The sequence below is a fragment of the Poecilia latipinna genome, unplaced genomic scaffold, assembly GCF_001443285.1.
Source record: "Poecilia latipinna isolate Pla-1442-1.1 unplaced genomic scaffold, P_latipinna-1.0 Scaffold1082, whole genome shotgun sequence".
Lineage (NCBI taxonomy): Eukaryota > Metazoa > Chordata > Actinopteri > Cyprinodontiformes > Poeciliidae > Poecilia > Poecilia latipinna.
This window is the reverse complement of record NW_015113698.1, coordinates 240,119-259,608: the sequence shown is the minus strand read 5'-3', so window position 1 is coordinate 259,608 and position 19,490 is coordinate 240,119. Positions and strand designations below refer to the sequence as shown.

The following is a 19,490-nucleotide window of genomic DNA, read 5'->3' as shown; positions in this document are numbered from 1 at the left end:
CTGTACCTGTATGAGGAACACGGATTAAACTAGAAACCCACCAAAGGTGCAGCTTAAAAGTAAGATATAACGAACATGGTAGAGATTTGTTTGGGTTTGAGTTTATTAGCCTTTATCAGTTCCAAGCACCGGGAGAGGAACCAATAAAACATGAGTGAGTCAGTATACGCTCCAAACTGAAACTGGTATTGCATTTTGATGCTAAAATTTCACAAAGCCAATTTTCTTTTATTGACATTCCCGTCTGCTGCACTCCTCAGGGAGATTGATGATGAATAACATTTACTGAGAGAATATTTGAAGGTTTAGAAATACTTACTCTACTCCAAACAAGAATGATGATGCAAGAACAGGTCTCATGAATGTTGAATGTTGAAGATATACAAATTTTAATCTTTTACTTACATGACAGTGGATCTGTTTTCAGGAAGATCAAGCAGGACAGGAGGCTCAGGTGTAAGAGAGGGGTTTCCTGGTTGATTCGTGTGGGAAACTGAGTCTCTAACACCTACAAGATGGGATGAAAAAAAAATGTTAGCAAATATTTTGATAATTCTCAGTAATATAAAATCCTTTCATTTCTCACTTCATGAATATATTTCAACCCACTCCACTTTTGTCCAATTCAATTTCTTTCCTGCCACATTCCCTAACCCAGCGGTACACACTTTGCATGCAGATCATTTCCCCCTTTTTTTTTTATTTTTTTTTTTTATTTCTCATATTGACACTTCCTGCATAAAGGCTTAGCATGATAAGGTCACACTCCATAACAGGGTCCAATTAACTTCTTCCGTGTTTTTTATTAAATCAATATCCACGCTCTATAAAACTCATCAAAGGCTGCTTCCTCCACAACGAGGCCTCTGCACCTCGAGTCTCCTGAGCTGTCCCCCATAAGCAGGTGTTCTTATCTGATAGACTACATAATGACAGCAGGGGCTTGTAAGTCAAGGCCAGTAAAGAAGGGGAGTGTGAAAGCACTTATGGGTTGGAGAACACATCATCTGGCCAGAAAGCATAATGTTAGAAGCACTGGAAAATATGAGTAGCAGTAAAAATGACACAGGCGTATTGAGGTATAAGGAGGTGAAGTGGTGTAGGACTTTAATCCCATATTGTTAAGGTGTCCTCCACAGCTACAGAGCAGTGAAGGAGAATTTCCTCCTTTCCAGTTTCTGTTTTTAATTTGTTGCCAAAAACATGTTTTAGGTTTTTAGCTTATTATAATATCAGACAGATTTAATATCATAACGGGGAATTAGTCTTTTGATTGTTGACCTACTTTAACCTATTAAAGTAAATTGAAAATTGTTTTTTTTCATGCCAGTTGGATTTAACTCCAGGTTCTCACTCTCTGGCTACAAAACCTTTATTTTATTTTGGTGCATTGGTAAAGAGGTTGCTTGTTTTGCATAACACAAACTGATGGACAGATAATTTCCTTCAAATCTGTTGTTTTTTTTTTTTTTTTTTTTTTTTTTTTTTTTGGCAGAGAGCAACATTTGTGGTTCTAACAATTACGGAAAGTCGTCCAGGTCCTGAAAAAGCAAAGCAGCCACAGATCCCCACGTTATGACCACCGTGTTTGAAATGCTGTTTTAAATTTTCATCGGACACAATAAGACATAACTTCTTGTCAGTCCAAAACAATGTATTCTCAAAACTCTTGGGGGATCATCAAAATATATTTTTGGTAAATATGAAGCAGTCCTTTATGTTGTTCGTCCTGATCAGCAGTTGTTCTCACATTGCAACTCTCCCAAGGCTGCCATTCTCGCCCTGTCTGCTTCCTATTGATTGATCATGAATACTGACCTTAACTGAAGCAAGTCAGGCCCGCAGTACTTGAGATGTTGTTCTGGGTTGTTTGCAGCCTGCTGGACAAATTGCCGATGCACTCATGAAGTAATTTTGGTACGGCGGCCATTCTTGGTAGGGTTCATCACTGTTCGATGTTTTCTCCATTTGTGGATAATGACACTCGCTGCAGTTTGCAGGAGTCACAAAGCCTTAGAAATTGCTCTGCATCTTTCTCCAGACTGAGGGGTGTGAACAACTGTTTCTCATCTTCTTGAATTTCTTTAGATCAAGATACAATTTGTTGTTTTTTTAAGAGACTTTTATTCCTTACATGTTATCAGCTTGAAGTTAGTTTTTTTATTTTACAATTCTTGTGATCAAGTCTGGGCATGTATAATTAACCTAAAAATATAGTTAATCATAGTCAATATGATTTGGTAAGTTATGCAGATGTTGTTTCCCTAAAAAAAATGAAGTCCTCATTTGAGTACTATTTTTTAAATTTTAATCAGGTTATGCTGTAAAATTTGTTTCTTAATCTGAAACATTTATTGTGACCATAAACAATCCACATCCCTAGTTCACTTTATTTTCACCAAAATATCTTAAAATGTATTTAACATTTAAAATGCATGTTTACTTCGACTGTTTAGCTTTCCCACATACGGCTCTGGAAAAAAAAATAAGAGACTTAAAACTATCAGTTTCTCTGATTCTACTCTTATTAGGTATATATTTGAGTACAATGGACATTGTTCTTTTATTCTATGAACTACCGACAACATGTCTCTGAAATTCCAAGCAAAAATGTTGTACTTATTTTGCAGAAAATGAGAAATGGTCAAAATAACAAAAAAGATGTGGTGCTTTCAGACCTCAAATAATGCAAACAAAACAACCTCAAATTTAGTTAGAAACAACAATACTAATGTTTTAATACAGGAGGAGTTCAGAAATCAATATTTGATGGAATAATGAGGTTCAGTGCAGGAGGCTCTTCATTTTTTCCAGAGCTGTATGTAACGGCACATGCACAACAGGGAAGTTCCTCTTCCTTCATACCGTAGAGTTGCCACACTCGTACTTTGTCTTCATAGGGTAGATCGTACTTCAGAGGGTCCCCTACAGGGCCCTGGTAGTATGGCCTCATGATGGACTCCATGGCCGAGGTGTGAACGAGGCCGATGGCGTGACCAAACTCGTGGACTGCAACAGCAAACAGGTCCATCCCGTGAGAGTCTGACAGACAAGAAAACAAGAGGTAGGCCTGCATCAATTTCGGATGAAAGCATGGCATGAAGGAGAGAAAAAGAAAATCTAAAGTTGTTGCATATTGAATAATACTTGATCCTATGTGAATGTGTTACTATCATCTCTCTCACAGTTATTTTGGGTCCTGTTCCACAGAACTCTGGTAGGTTTAATGACACATTTGAGTTTATTGGAGGCCCACCTGTCACACGCCTGTGGAGAAGTTGTGGGTCGTTCTGAACAGGTGAGTGAGGCAAACTACAAACCCGGCTGAGTTACGTCAGTTCTGTCAGAACTCCACCAACACAGGAAACATCAGCAGCAAAATTGTCTTTGTCAGAAAGTCCTGTATGCAAATCACGTAATTTGTCACATAGTTTTTTTCAGTGTAAACAACTCATCATAACATTCATCTGTTCTCCCAGAAGTATCTGGTAACAGACATTAACTGTAACTACAAAGTACTTTGAAATGATTAAAGTCTGTTTAAAATTGTTTTGCCTCAAGTTGAGAAGCACTTTCAAATCAGTAATGTCTCCCCATTCAACGCACAAAAGCCTTACACAGCTCTGCAGTCAGATTGTCACAGCGTTGTGCTTAATGTGCTTAATAAGCCAACATGACATGCCCTCGAGAATAACTGAACTAATAGCTATCTAGAAAAGCATAAATGGCGAATTATCCTCAGCTGGTGATCATGACATTTCTGAAATGTTAACAGAATTGAAAAACTAATCTTTGTAAAACACAAGAAAATAGATCATTGAAAGGTAATTAAGAATTACAGTGTTGAATTTTTATCAGTATGACTAAATATCAAAAGGGGCGGCAGAGGATTCAGCAACCAAACGTTATGCTGGACGTTGGTGTTTAGGCAGGACTACTGGGATGTGGTATGTGACTTTCTCCAAAAAATTGTATTTATTCTTATTTCACAAAAAATAACATGCTTTATCCTGTTATTGAAATGCCAGGCAGTCAGGGAAAAAAGTTATGCATCTTTACCTATGTGTGAGCGTATGTAAATGTAACATTGCACTCGCTTAATTAAGAAAATAAAATCTGTTAGCTGAATAAACAAACTATGTAAACAAAATCTGAGCAGCTCCATCTTAACCCCCAAAACTGACTGATTAATGAAAAAGAAAAAAAATCTGTTAAATAAAAAGCTCCATGGTGACAGTGACCCATCACCTCTGACTCTATGCCCTAAATTGACCATTTTCAGTTACTTTTCATCTGCATTTTATAGAAATTAACAGGCGTGACAGACAGCTCAAAAAATAAAAAATTATAAGGGCTATAGGCTGTATGGCATGGTGAGATAACCACAGTAATACTGCCTGAGTACTTGATCCGCCAATCAAAATCTGAGTGGGAAAAGGTGCCTAAAAAGGCTGTGGGCTGTTAAAGTGCATTTCCTTCATGTTAAGCCAAAGCATGAACAGAAGCCCCCGAACTCCTTGTCTGAGTCTGTGAGGAAGCACAAAACCTTGAGCTTGGAGCTGTAGATTTGCAAACAAATGGTGAGGCAGCATGGCAGGCCAAGCTAGCTTAGAGTTCCTCAGCGACTTGGCTAAAGTCAGCATTTCCGTTAACCTAGCGTTAGCTTCAGCTTGGGACACGCAGTCATGCTTGGAGTATTCACCGGGGGCATCCGACAGACAAATGCCAACTCTAATCAACAGGAGCACATGGTGCAGGTGAACAAAGGAAGGATAACAGAGAGAGAGAGAGAGAGAGAACAGAGGCTCAGAGCGGAGGATCTAGTGTGTCATCGTATTTATGGTTCATGAGAAACTGACAGCACAGATGTAACGCCTGCTGGACAGAGGCAGAGCAGGAAGTGTTGTGAGGATGAACCAGATTCCCTTTTCTAAGGCAAAGAACAGAGACAAAGTTGAGTTTCTTTGGAGCTCCACTGACTGCTGAGGTCTCTGGGGCTCCAGCTTTGTTCTTCTACATCCACCAGTGACCCATTAAGTAGCTTTTTACCAAACCAAATGCTTTTATTGCACAGTGCTAAGAATAGATTAAGCGTCTTATTCACCAGATACCTCTAAACCTTCCCTTCCCTAATTGTTATATTCTTTAAGTCTTAAAAACGGCTTTGATCTTGGTTGGAAGGACATATGAAAGACTTGTCCACTAAGTAAATGAGTGAGTGTTTCAAATAAGCACCATCGTCAATAAAGCAATTAAACAAAAAAGCCATTTCAATGCTATAAATTCATATGAGGTCAGAAATATTTGGAACGCCTTCTAAACATGAGCTCTCACAGAGCATCTAGAGGTTTGCATGTTAGACAAAAAAGTTCAGTTTTGGTCTCGTCTGACCAGGGCAGCTTTGTGAATCTGAAAAGTGTGGGATGCATGTGGGTTTCTATCCCTTTACTTTAAAACTCCTAAGTAAAACTCAATGGAACCTTCTTACTTTGACAGGCACCCAATTAGTAAAATGACATGTAACTTAATCTTAGATAATTAGGCTTGATAGGGAACATTTGTGAACAAACAAAATAATGAAGACCAAGCAACAAGGCAGACGTATTATGGGTAATGTTGTGGATACCAAAAATCAATATACCAAACTTCAAACATCTCACTACTAACGACTGGTCAATCTGTCATCTGAAAGTGGAAAGAGTATGGGGCAGCCGCACACTTCTAAGAATTGACTGTCCAGCTAAGCTGTCGTGCAGGTAAGGAGAGCATTAATTAGAGCGGCAGCCAGGGGTAATTCTGGTGGAGCTGCAGTGATCCACAGCTCCGCTGACAGGACAGCTATTAGTCTTGCAATGTCGAGTGCGGGCAGAAGAAAGCCGACATTGAAAGGAGGCCATTAGAAGTCAATTTAAAGTTTGTCCCAAGCCATGTGGGGGACACACCGAATATTTCTTAGAAGATGTTCCGCAACATAAAGCACTATGTGTGGGGAAAAAAAAAAAAACTAATACTGTTCAGAGTGGTTAGAAACCCAGTCAAAGTCCAGACCTAAGTAATACTGATTCTGTGGTAAGACTGGAAATTTTATGTCTTAGACAACAATGGGGAAAACTATTTGTCCATAATCAAATTGTTACAGGGGAGATTTTTTCCAAAAATAACAAATCTAGGAAGGCTGAATATATAAAGTAATTTCTGGATTTTATTTAGGGGTGTCAGAGTAAAGGTTTTTTTTCTTTTTGTTTGTTAAAATGTATGTGTCTAGATAAGCATACCCAAAACAACGTGCAGCTGTAATTGCAGCAAACTCTTTTGTTCCATCACAAGATTTAAGATTTTAAGATTCAAGGGAATGGAGTAGATAAACGACTCTGAAAACTACGTATCATTTTTCCTTTCACGTCACAATTATTCACCACTTTGTGTGGTTCTGTCACATAAAAGCCACCAAAGATGTGATACGGTTTGTGGTGGTAGTGCGACAAAATGCGTGAACGTTTAAGTGAAGCACTACACCATTGATGAAATTTTATATTCCATGTATGTACCGAAACTTACAAAGCTTTACAAAGGCAATAATATTGTAGTGATAAAACCTTGTTTCATATACTCACTACAAAGTCCCAACAAAAACACATAAGAAAACTTTTGCTTTTAGGGCTTAAAGCTTCCAACAAGTATAACAACAATATTTCACCTTTCCTGAACTCATGAAGTGTGATGGCAACACACCGGCTTTCACCTTTTAGTGCTTCGGATGAAGCGACTGACTTTTTTGACACTGTGACGTAACCGTTATGGCCTTCGGTACTTTCTCAAGCAAGCAGTCTAAGGCATCTTTACATGAAAATGTGAATCCTTGCAGTGACGCTGTCAGCTGTTGCAACATTTTCGCCTGATTATTTTTCCAAGCGCTAAAATGTTCAGCAATGCTTTTGTAGGTTAGTTTTTCACTGGTGTGTATGATAGAGTCTCTGTTTGAAATATGGCAAATAAGTTAGCAGTTTACTTATGAAGAAAGAATAATATCTCTTATAGGGTGAATGCCCTTTGTTTTAGAGGATCAATAAAATAGATACAGTACATTCTGTAAATAAAGTTCAGTGAAGCAGAACGTCTCTCTCCCGACGCCCCTTTGGTTTTTTTTGTATCTGCAATAACAATGTGGTTTGTTTTTATTGTCTATATGGATGCTGATCCTGCTTCTGTTTTCTAGCACTGAATTGTTCTGCAGAACTCTCTGCTTTCTTTTCTTAACTTGTTTGCGCTGTACTTGAGTCATTTCTTTTTGTTTACTTTAAAAAAAAAGAACATAGAGTGAAAACGAAGGCAAAAACATGACAATGATGAATATAAACTGCAAACCAAACTGCAAGTGGAGCATTGTTTTTTTCAAAGCACAACGTAAAATTTTGAAGTAAGAAGGGGTAAAACGCAGGCCTACCGTTCTTGAGATACACCTATCGGTAGCCCAGGTACTTTTATTTGCGAAGGTAAAACTTTCTCTTCTGCTCTTGATCAATTAAAAACAGAAAGGAATGGGGAAAACGTAGCCCAAATAGTTACTTAGACACATTTCATGCAACTAAGCCTAATAGAGACAACAGAAAAAAAAAGAAACAAAAAAAAAATGTGACAGTGTCTGTTGTAAGCACTTAATTTGGCTGTATCACAGCTCTACATCCTCTATGCTTAATGGCACAGGTCTAAGTGGAGAAAATTAAATGCTGAAACTGAATCAAAAGGTGGATCAGCATCAGTTTAAGAGTGTGCAAACCTAAGCCATCAAGTCACGGCAGCCTCTTTCCAAAATGAAACCCCGAAACCCATATGCTCTTCTGCTAATTTGTTCCAGGTTTTACGTGGGGCCTTGCAGCTGAAAACATACTTTGAAATATTGGAATGTACTCGAATGTAATCATGTCAGAATTAACAGGTGTTTTAGCAGTGGTGTGTATGCTGGGATTCACTGTAGATTTGTAGTAAATATGTGCAGCTGGGGCTGCCATGTTGCTCCTCCACTGACATCATCCTCACGGTTGTTTGGCAATTCGACGAGTGCAGCTTCTCTGGAGACATTTGCGGTAATCCTCTGAATTAAGTCTCCTGCATCATAATGCAATGTGTGGAGTGAATGCTGACTTGGCTGAACATGGAATCAAATGAGTTAACCTGCCGTAAATGACTGACTTTCTCAATGTTTGTCTTTATTTTTTAGAAAAAAAAAAAGAACACATTGACACTGTGACCATTGCGAAATTCTTCTTAAGATCTAGTTACAAGTTACATTTTGAACTGGTGACAACACTAGGAACTCAACTTGGCTTTGAAAAACAGAACAACCCTGCCTGTCCTGTGTAAAAACCTCACTAATGAGCGAAAGCTTGTGATTAATGATGAACAATGGATGAATGGGCACTGAGAGAAATGTATGGGAATGGAACAAATAGGGGAGAAAAAAAAACTTTTCAGGAACTATGATGACTTTCTCACCTTTCAGGAACTTGATTTTTGTTGTAGAATTATTCGTTTCCTTGATCCCGGTTGTTACCATGGATTTTTTGTGTGTATAAACACGGATTAGGTGCTTTGAAATTTAAAGTAAATACCGACAAGGCTGGGATCTAAATTCAACACACAGGAACATACTTACAAAGGTAATGCACGCAGATGTGCCTTTTTTTTTTTTTTTTTTGCAGCTCGTGTGGAAATGAGGCTTAGGTTTTGCAAACGATTCCTTAAAACTCCTCTGCACGTAAACATCACAAGCCTCGCATGTGTTCCTTCCCAAACAATGCTCTGACATGAAAAATTCACCTGCCTAATGATGCTTTTGTTTTACTTGGGTTAATTCTGCAGAGGCAGATTGTTGTCTGAGTGGTAATTAATAAAAGCAATCTGCTTCCTGTCAAAGCACAACAACAACGCTCAGCCGAAACTTTTTTTTTGATGTTGCTGAGACCCCCCTCCCCTATTCTTCCCCCCACCCGACAACTTTTAATGGATACGGGAGCTATCAGTCTGCACAGCAGGGGTGAACTGTTCTCCTAAATGTGGTGCTTAATTTCTACAATTCAGCATCATCGTGCACATTAGGGAGACAGACTTAGTGGACCTGGATTTAGGCTCCCGCTGAGAACAATGCAGCAGGAAATGGGGGGAAGGGAATTAGCAAAGGCAATTATTCAGCTACGGATTTGTATGATAAGCTTCATTTTGTCCCCCTCTAGATTATTACACAGCTCCACAATTTGCTGAAGCACCAACTCTGACTTTTTACCTCCCGCCTGACCTGACCAGGTTGCAACTTTTCAAGGGATTTTCAAAGCTCTGAAAAAGTTACACAGGTCTACAGCACGGGTCTGTTCTGGCTGTGGTAATGTGCTTTTGTGTCGCCTTACGAGAAAATGGATATGCAGAAGCAGGGACATTGCATCAACAGAGCAAAGTCTCAGAGAGACACTGACGATGTTAGAGGAGGATGTGAGATAGCAGCGAGGTGAGACTGGCAGAGTGTGACGTGAAGAAATTAGGGGGCCGTTTAATTAACTTTTTTCCCTGAGGTTTAGAACATCAGGTTGGCAGCTTCACTGTGGTAGAATATGAAAAATTCAACAGCTAAACCAAATAGTAAAAGCCAAGATCCCCCCACTGTAAATCTCATTGTATAATGTGGGGCAATTTTGGCCCTGGAATACGACTAAACTGTTATCGTTAAACATTTATCTCACTAGTTGTTTCAGCCAAGTTGATATTAACAAGTTATGGAGATAAATGAACAAGAACTGAAAGGTGTCAAAACCTAAAAGAGAATAATAATAATAGGTGCAGACCCTACCACGTGTGTCCTTTATAGAAGGCTGGATGTTTCAAATATGATTCTCCTTGCTTTATTGATGGAAAAGATTGTCGCAATGAAAAATATTCTTTTAAAGAGCTAAATCACAATGAATGAGCAGAGTATCCTTGAACATCAACATCTAAAAAGGTTGGCGACAGTGCAAAGAATCCATCAGGTTTTGCACTTTTTCCTCATGTTGAAGGCCAGTTGGTAGTTCCTGTGCAACCATCAGTCAGTCTGTCAATTTTTTTGATTTAAGTCAAAAGTAATATAATATTAAAATCTGTAGGTTTACAGCAAACATGTTCATCACTGTGACTTAACGGAGTTTAAGATAACATTAAGAGGTCATACAAACAGACTTATACCTTCTTTTTTCCCCCCCTTTCTCTCTCCTTTGTTCCCATGAATCAAACCTTCATCTGCACAGCTGTTGTTAGGCCCTGCCGTCACTTCAGACACACATCAAAGTCAGGCTACACTTCTGCATCGCCTCCTCGTAGTGCTGCTGGTGCTGCAGCCTGGTGGGAGGTCTGATTGGAGCAGATTGAACTGCTGTCCTGCAGCATATGGTTTACAGCCCCGGCAGCTCAAAACAAAGAGGGGAGATCAGCGAAAGGCTGCTGGCCTCACCACAGACACCAGCTGGGTTAGAAAGCATAAATACACTCTCCGCTGCTCAGACTGGGGTTTTAAATGCACGACGGCCCACTGAAGCTTTCCCTTATTATGGATAGCTGTGATTAGAATGGAATATGATTACCATGCTCTGGATTTATATGTGAAATCTGGTGAATTCTTTCAGCGCAAAACCTCTTTTCTACAAACATTTATATCATCTTATGGGGAGTTTTGATCAAATAAACAAATGTATGTGGAAGCTCACACATACCTCTGAAGCAAGTCTTCTAAATAACTCTCAAACATCCACATATATGCTGATCCGTAAGCTCCCAGTCAATCTGTTTAGACAGCTGCTCAAATGGAAGAGTGGTGATATTGGAGGTTAAAATGGAGTGGTTCCTCTCCACTGTCACCCAATGCTTGCTCAGGATGAGGCTGTTGATGCAAAGTCAACAACTCAATGCGTTCAGTTCGGCTTCCTTAGGTGCAATTGGCATTCATTTTCGATTGAATGGGAGTGAGTGCAATTTGATCTGAATCTGAATTTTTGATTAGACGGTATTAAAAAGAATCACACTGATTTGATTTCAGGTCGGCTGAACTGGATTATGTACAAATTAATACGAATCAGACCTGTTTAATAAAATACCTTGAAAACAGAGATGCCATTTGATTGTAGATTTCTTTTATTGTCCAAGATCAAATGCACACGCCATTAAGTCATCCATCAGTCAGGAAATGCTTGTGAAGGTTGAGGGTTTAAAGATTGTGTTGGAGACATTTACCCAGATGATGTGACCCTGTTCCAAGTAAAAAAAAAAAAAAATGTTGAATGTAGAGCAGTTTTGATCTTCTTTACCCACTTAAAGTACCATTTTAATGAGTGGTGGTACGGCAGAACTCTGAGGACAATTCCCCCTGCCTTACCCCGCTTGAACACAGACATCAATAGTAGGCAAAACTATTTCAGATTAAAGTTAACCAATCTGTCATGTACAAATTTAATGAACTTAACCTGCAACATCACCCACTGACTTTCTTTTTCTTCTGGAAACCAAATCTGTTCTAGGCAGTCGTACACTGTTCGCTTTACTTGTTATTTCACGACATGTGAGATAAGCTTCTTGGATCATTTATCAATGCCACAACCTATATCCAATTAAATTTGAGTACCTGCAGTCAAAAAATAAAATAAAAAGAACAAAAAAAGCAAAACAACTTAAATTTAACAAGCATTGGTGTGTAAAATGAGGATGGATCTTTGGATCTATCCCTTCCTATCTACACACACTATCCTCTCTGACTGTGCACTTCTCGATCTTTATCATGATTGTCTAACTCGCACCAAAGGTGGCTTCTGAATCTATCTTTGCATTCAGGCAAATATGAATGTGCTGTGAGCCCAGGCTGCCCTAAATTTGAAATACATAAAAATGTAAAAGATTTATTCCACAGAGTTATCCAAACTAACTTGTAGGATTTTTATATTTTTGTGATCACGTTTGGAGAAATGCAATAGTTTGGTTGTTTGTACGTTATATACTTAAACGCAGTGGTTTCCAAACATTTTCTGTGCCCCCCCTATGGATTACAAATGGCTGTCTGGTTGAAACGAGGGGTGGGGGGGACATCGACTTCTTTGGGGGCAAAATGAATATACGTAGCTGAAAATAGACACCAACATCGGTAGCCTACAAGGTACTTGTTAAGCTTAAGGTTCTGTATTGATATTAGCTAGTCATCTTTAGTTAACATTACCTGCATCCAACAGCTTTACTCAACTCAGTTGGTTAGTTTGGAGGGAAAAACTGTGAAAATTTCTTTGCGTTTTGCTGGTTTGCTGCCGTGATTCTATCACAAACCTACGTAGCTCCGCACAGCAGCAGCAGGTCTCCTTCACAGGTGGAAACCCAGCGCGAGCGTCGTAGCGCTCATGTTGCGTTTAAAGGCGGCTCGGAAAAACAGGTTACAACATGTTAACAACGGATTAAACAGTTTTAACTGTTGATAAAAGTGACAGAGGATACAAATATGGGAAGTGTGGAAGCCTCTACTGTATCAAATTGACAGAGGAATAACAGAGAGTTGGTCATTCTAAGGTAAAAACCCAGCGCATACAGTGTTCATGTTTTGTTTTTGTTTTTTATCCAGACGGCTTCCCGCGCCCCCCCTGCAATGACACGGTGCCCCTCCTAGGGGGCGCACCCCACAGTTTGGGAACCTCTGCTTAAACGTATCAAGGAACATCGCAAAATGTCGAACGCAGTATCTCTCCCCTTTTTCTGATGCTGGGCTGTACATCCCCCTCTTATAAAGGAGAAGACAAAAGGTACAAAGGATGTAAAAAACAGGGGTCAACGTAAGTTCAGTGATCCAGAAGAAAGGAAGAATAGAAAAGCAAGAGAACTAGTGATTAAGGCTGTCAATTGTGTGGCTGTACAGAGACAGTCCCTTCCTGGTGATGCATTCAGTAGACTACATCACTCCACCCGGTTATTTACTTCGGATGAGTGGACTCCTAATGTTGCCCCACCTTTTACCATTTCCCAGCCCCTCTCAGCACAGGGAAGAGAAAGGTTAGGGGACACAAAATGAGGTTGATGCTTAGTGACAAGAAAATGGTCCCATTGTGCCATCAGCCTTTTTTTTTTTTTTTTGCAGCCGAGCATGCACAGAAGATTCTTCAAGTTTTAGCAAAAAAAGTGCAAACCAACCATGAAGTCCATAGGATGGGATATATTTTGCATTGCATAGTTAATGAGTGAACAAATGAATAATAAATCAGTTGTTATAAGTGGCTTAGAAACCACGGCTTGTTGTGTTTTCCAGAACTGTCTGAGAATGACGGATATCTTTAATATGGGCTCATCTATTTTTGATTGGCAGATCTGATTGAATTCTATTTTAGAGAAGCAGTCACTACGTCCTCATTTCAAACTCGCACATCTCTCATAGTGTGTAATAAACCTCTTTCAAAACAGTTTGATGAGACAAATTAGGCCAGATCATTCAGGAGGCCAAGGCAATTTATTAGCCCACACAGTACAAAGCAGAAACACACAGAATGAACGAACATGCATCATTGGCATTATCACGGGCTTTGTGTCTACAGCAGCTTCACGAAACCTTTCCATAAAGTGAAATACTTGAAATAATTAAAATAATTATAAGTGGGTTAAGTTAGAAATGTTTTGAAATGTTGATTTTGTTTTTGTTTAACAAAGCAGTATCTGAAACTGGGACTGATAAAACACTTTCAGTCTGTAGCTGCAGAAGGAGCAATATTACTGTCATTACAAGAAGAGTGAATCATCATCCATTTTTTGTCTTGCCTGTTTCTCTCTTTGAACATCTCTCATAATGTGAGGCATGCAAGATGATAATTGTGAAATTACAAATGTTTTTTTTTTTTTTTTTTTTTTTTTTTTCATAAATTGAATATTGAAATTATGACCTCACTGACACCTCTCCTTGGGCTGCCACCTTATTGTGGTGGCGGGGTTTGAGTGTCCCAATGATCCTAGGAGTTACGTAGTCTGGGGCTTCATGCCCCTGGTAGGGTCACCGAAGGCAGACAGGTCCTAGGTGAGGAACCAGACAAAGCATAGCCTGAAGACCCCTTATGATGGACAATAACTTTTGATCTGGCATTCCCTCACTCGGATGCTCCCACTCTGGAGCCAGGCCTGGAGGTGGAGCACGATGGCGAGCGCCTGGTGGCCGGGCTTTTACCCATGGAGCCCGACCAGGCTCAGCCCGAAGAGAAGACGTGGGTCCCCCTTCCAATGGGGTCACCATCTGTCAGAGGGGCCAAAGGAGTCGGGTGCAATGTGTTACGGGCGGCAGCCGAGGGAGGAGACCCTGGCGGTCTGATCCTCAGCTGCAGAAGCTGGCTCTTGGGATGTGGAACGTCACCTCTCTGGTGGGGAAGGAACTGGAGCTAGTGTGCGAGGCTGAGAGGTTCTGGCTAGAAATAGTCGGCCTCACCTCAACGCAAGGCTCTGGTTCTGGAACTGGTCTCCTTGAGAGGGGCTGGACGTACTTCCACTCTGGAGTTGCCCATGGTGAGAGGGACCGTGCAGGAGTGGGCATATTTGTTGCCCCCCATCTTGGTGCCTGTACATTGGGGCTTACCCCGGTGAATGAGAGGGTGGGGGGACGGGTTCTGACTGTTGTCTGTGCTTACGGGCCGAACAACAGTTCAGATTACCCACCCTTGTTGGAGTCCTTAGAGGGGGTACTGGAAAGTGCCCCTCCTGGGGACTCCCTTGTTCTACTGGGGGACTTCAACGCTCACGTGGGCAATGACAGTGAGACCTGGAGGGGCGTGGTTGGGAGGAACAGCCCCCCGATCTGAACTCGAGTGGTGTTCTGTTGTTGGACTTCTGTGCTCGTCACGGATTGTCCATCACGAACACCATGTTCAGGCATAAGGGTGTCCATATGTGCACTTGGCACCAGGACACCCTAGGCCGCAGTTCGTTGATCGATTTTGTCATCATATCATCGGATCTGCGGCCGTATGTCTTGGACACTCGGGTGAAGAGAGGTGCGGAGCTCTCCACTGACCACTACCTGGTGGTGAGTTGGCTCCAGTGGTGGGGGAGGAAGCCGGTCAGACCTGGCAGGCCCAAACGTGTAGTGAGGGTCTGCTGGGAACGTCTGGCGCAGTCCCCTGTGAGACGGAGCTTTAACTCCCATCTCCGGCAGAACTTCGAACACGTTCCGGGGGAGGTGGGGGACATTGAGTCTGAGTGGACCATGTTCCGTGTCTCCATTGCCGAGGCGGCTTATCGGAGCTGTGGCCGCAAGGTTGTCGGTGCCTGTTGCGGTGGCAACCCTCGAACCCGTTGGTGGACACCTTCGGTGAGGGATGCTGTCAAGCTGAAGAAGGAGTCCTATCAGGTCTTTTTGGCATGTGGGACTCCAGAAGCAGCTTATGGGTACCGGTGTGCGAAGCGGCATGCTGAGGTGGTCGCTGAGGCAAAAACTTGGGCGTAGGAGGAGTTTGGAGAGGCCTTGGAGAAAGACTTCTGTATGGCTTCGAAGAGATTCTGGTCCACCATCTGGCGTCTCAGGAGGGGGAAGCAGTGCAGCACCAACTCTGTATATAGTGGGGGTGGTGTGCTGCTGACCTCAACTCGGAACGTTGTGGGCCGGTGGGCGGGATACTTCGAAGACTTCCTCAATCCCACCAACATGCCTTCTGCTGAGGAAGCTGAGCCTGGGGACTCTGGGTTGGGCTCTCCAATCTCTGGGGACGAGGTCGCCGAGGTGGTCAAAAAGCTCCTCGGTGGCAGGGCCCTAGGGGTGGATGAGATCCACCTGGAGTTCCTTAAGGCTCTGGATGTTGTAGGGTTGTGTTGGCTCACGCGACTCTGCAATATCGCATGGACATCGGGGGCAGTCCCCCTGGATTGGCAGACTCTCTGTTTAAAAAGGGGGACCGGAGGGTGTGCTCCAATTACAGGGGGGTCATACTCTTAAGCCTCCCTGGTAAGGTCTATTCAGGGGTCCTGGAGAGGAGGGTCCATTGGATAGTCAAACCTCAGATTCAGGAAGTGCAGTGTCATTTTCGTCCTGGTTATGGAACACTGGACCAGCTCTACACCCACAGAAGGGTCCTGGAGGGTGCATGGGAGTTCGCCCAACCAGTCTACATGTGTTTTGTGGACTTGGAGAAGGCGTTCGACCGTGTCCCCAGGGGGGCCTTGTGGGGGGTTCTCCGGGAGTATGGGGTACCGGGCCCTTTGATACGGGCCCGGTGTCAGGTCCCTGTACGACCGGTGTCAGAGTCTGGTCCGCATTGCCGGCAGTAAGTCGGGCTCATTTCCGGTGAGAGTTGGACTCCGTCAGGGCTGACCTTTGTCACCGATTCTGTTCATAACCTTCATGGACAGAATTTCTAGGCGCAGCCGAGGTGTTGAGGGGATCCGTTTTGGTGGCCTTAGGGTCACATCTCTGCTTTTTGCGGATGATGTGGTCCTGTTGGCTTCATCAGGTCGTGATCTGCAGCTCTCGCTGGAGCGGTTCGCGGCTGAGTGTGAAGCGGCCGGGATGAGACCTAATGCCTCCAAATCTGAGGCCATGGTCTTGAGCCGGAAAAGGGTAGAGTGCCTTCTCCGGGTCAGGGGGGTCGTCCTGCCTCAAATGGAGGAGTTTAAGTATTGGGGATCTTGTTCACGAATGAGGGAAGAAGGGAGCAGGAGATCGACAGGCGGATTGGGACAGCGTCTGACGTGAAACGGGCGCTGCACTGGTCCGTCGTGGTGAAGAGAGAGCTGAGTGAAAAAGCGAAGCTCTCGATTTACCGGTCGATCTACGTTCCCACCCTCATCTATGGTCATGAGCTTTAGGTCATGACTGAAAGAACAAGATCACAGATGCAAGCGGCCGAAATGGGTTTCCTCCGCAGGGTGGCTGGGCTCTCCCTTAGAGATAGGGTGAGAAGCTCAGTCATCCGGGAGGGACTCAGAGTAGAGCCGCTGCTCCTCCACGTCGAGAGGAGCCAATTGAGGTGGCTTGGGCATCTGGTAAGGATGCCTCCTGGATGCCTCCCTGGGGAGGTGTTATGGGCACGTCCCACCGGAAGGAGGTCCCAGGGAAGACCCAGGACACGCTGGGGGGACTATGTCTCTCGGCTGGCCTGGGAACGCTTTGGGGTTCCCCCGGAGAAGCTGGAAGAAGTGGCTGGGGACAGTGAAGTCTGGGCCTCCTTTCTGAAGTTGCTGCCCCCGCGACCCGACCCCGGATAAACGGAAGAAAATGAATGGATGGATGGACCTCACTGACAAACAGAAGAAAAAACCTGCAAAATTAGACAGCTTATTCTACTGTATATTGCGATTAACTGAATTTGTATTATACCTTTACTTACTTTCCAAAATAGCGTGTTACACACTGGTTGCACAAATGTTTATGTTAGACCATTTCAATGGTATTTGAAAATTCCTGCCTCTTAGTGAGATTTATGGTCCACTCCAATCTTATCTCTTCTTGTACTTTTGGGTCCACCAAGACCCAATTTAGGCTTTTTTGCTTAAAAAAGCCTAGATTTTTGTGACTGTATTGTTAAGGTCACTCACAAACCTCCCAGTTAAAGCATGGGACCAAAAACAAACAACAACAACAACAAAAGCCTGTTTGCAACAGAGATCTGCTGTTAGGTAATTTACAGCTCTGGGATCACAATGACACAAAAATTGCACTGATATCACACAGGGGAACACTTTAGTCTTTTTCTTTTTTCTCTCTAAGTAGACAGTTAACAAATCAGTGCATTAATGCCTCACATATGAATGAATGATTGTACTTTATTAATGCCAGAGGGAAATCCCCATATTTTAGTACAACTCATCCAAAACAACACACAAAGAAACCTCAGACATTTAGACAAGTGTATGAGGTTGCAGCCCTTCACCCAGATGAGAGGCACTCTGGGCACATTTATGAATTTACTCATTTTCTCTATTTTATTTCAAAAGTATGTAAGTAAAAACAATAAGTAAAAATAGCAAAAGTACACAAGAAAATCCAAATGACCAAATTATCCACAGATGCTGACTTGTGATTATTTCAATTAGCTAAGACAAATTGAAAAGATAAAAAATTTCCTTGGGAGGAGTTTTAGTCACTGTGGTTTAACACACTGTCCTCTTTTTAAGTGCTGTTGCCATGGGGGATGAGCTGCATCCTCTCTATGAATGTGTAGGAGGGCGATACGTGACAAAGTAAAGAGTGAGTAAATGCCAGGATGCAGAATTTTGAACATTTTAAGATCAAAGTTTTCCACATCACCTATGAGGTGTTGAGCCCAACCAAAGTATATTCTAGAAAAGCAAATGTTAAAAGAAAATGCATTCCACTTTCAACCAAACTTCTCTAATCCCCAACACATGGTAGCGTCACAACATGTACTCAATGGCTTCATTGAGTACATGTAAAAGAGCTAACTGTATGGTAGCAATTTAGTGCAATTAGCGAAGACAGTTTGCTGAAGCTCAAACCAAGGATCAGAAAAGGAGAAAAGTGACAGCAAGGTTGTTGTTTCCCAACAGACGTGCCAGATTTCTCAAAACTGCAGATCTGCTGGGATATTCATGCACAAGTATTTCTAATATTTATAGAGGATGCTCAAAAATGAGGGAAAAAGTGAAGTGAAAAGAAATTCCTGATTGGAATGCAAAAATGCCTTGCTGATGTCAAAGGTCAGACAGGCATGCACACACTTGTTCAGGATGACAGAAAAGCAGCAGTGACTAAAAAAATCACTCTCTCCTTCCAAAGTACGTGGAAGTAGGCCTGTCACGATAACAAATTTTGCTGAGCAATTAATTGTCTGAAAAATTATTGCGATAAACAATAATATTGTTTCAAGATCTTTTGACACTGATTTAATGGAAATGACGTAATAATGCATGCTATTTCCTGCCATAGATAGATACACTTTATTTTCAAAAGAACACATAACACTCAACTGATAAACTAAATAAACAAAACAACCAAAAACAAAAATAAAATGGATTCTCAGTCTCCATGAACAAAAAACATACTTGAATAAAAACTAAACATAAAGCCAAATTGGAAATAAATACTTCATTCAACCAAAAGAGTGCAGATTATGAAGTCTGTAGACTGTATTGCCCTTCAGTAATCACTAGATTTAAATAGAGAAGATGGGCACATCCAACTACCTAATGCAGTAGTTCATACTACAAATTTTTTTGCCCCTATTTTCCCCTTACAATAATCTTAGATCGTTGGCCGATCTAAGATTGTCGCTGGTGATTTCGTAACCGATCATTCTGCAGTGTGTGGTGAGTTACGGTAAATCGAAGTCCAGCAGACACTGGAGATATGTGGAAACAACATTAATATTTATTCAACGTTTCGTGCAAAGAATATAGAAATGACAAGGGGAGGAGTTGGAACCAAATCGCTACCACAGTTGATAAACCCAGTAACATTACACTAAGGAAATGAGGAAGGGAGGGTCAGTGGAGAGCACCGGAGCTGAGCCTTTTTT

The 19,490-nt window shown here is 41.9% G+C and overlaps 1 protein-coding gene across 1 annotated transcript in view; it reads right to left on the bottom strand.

The window, feature by feature from the left end:
- LOC106959453 (matrix metalloproteinase-17-like) overlaps positions 1-19,490 on the bottom strand; it is an 89,627-nt gene that overhangs the window by 12,612 nt on the left and 57,525 nt on the right. The window contains exons 5-6 of the mRNA XM_015052028.1: positions 2,866-3,042; positions 406-508 (exon numbers count right to left, since the gene is read on the bottom strand). Of these exons, the coding sequence (XP_014907514.1) occupies positions 406-508; positions 2,866-3,042 (280 nt within the window). The remainder of the gene's footprint in view (positions 1-405; positions 509-2,865; positions 3,043-19,490) is intronic.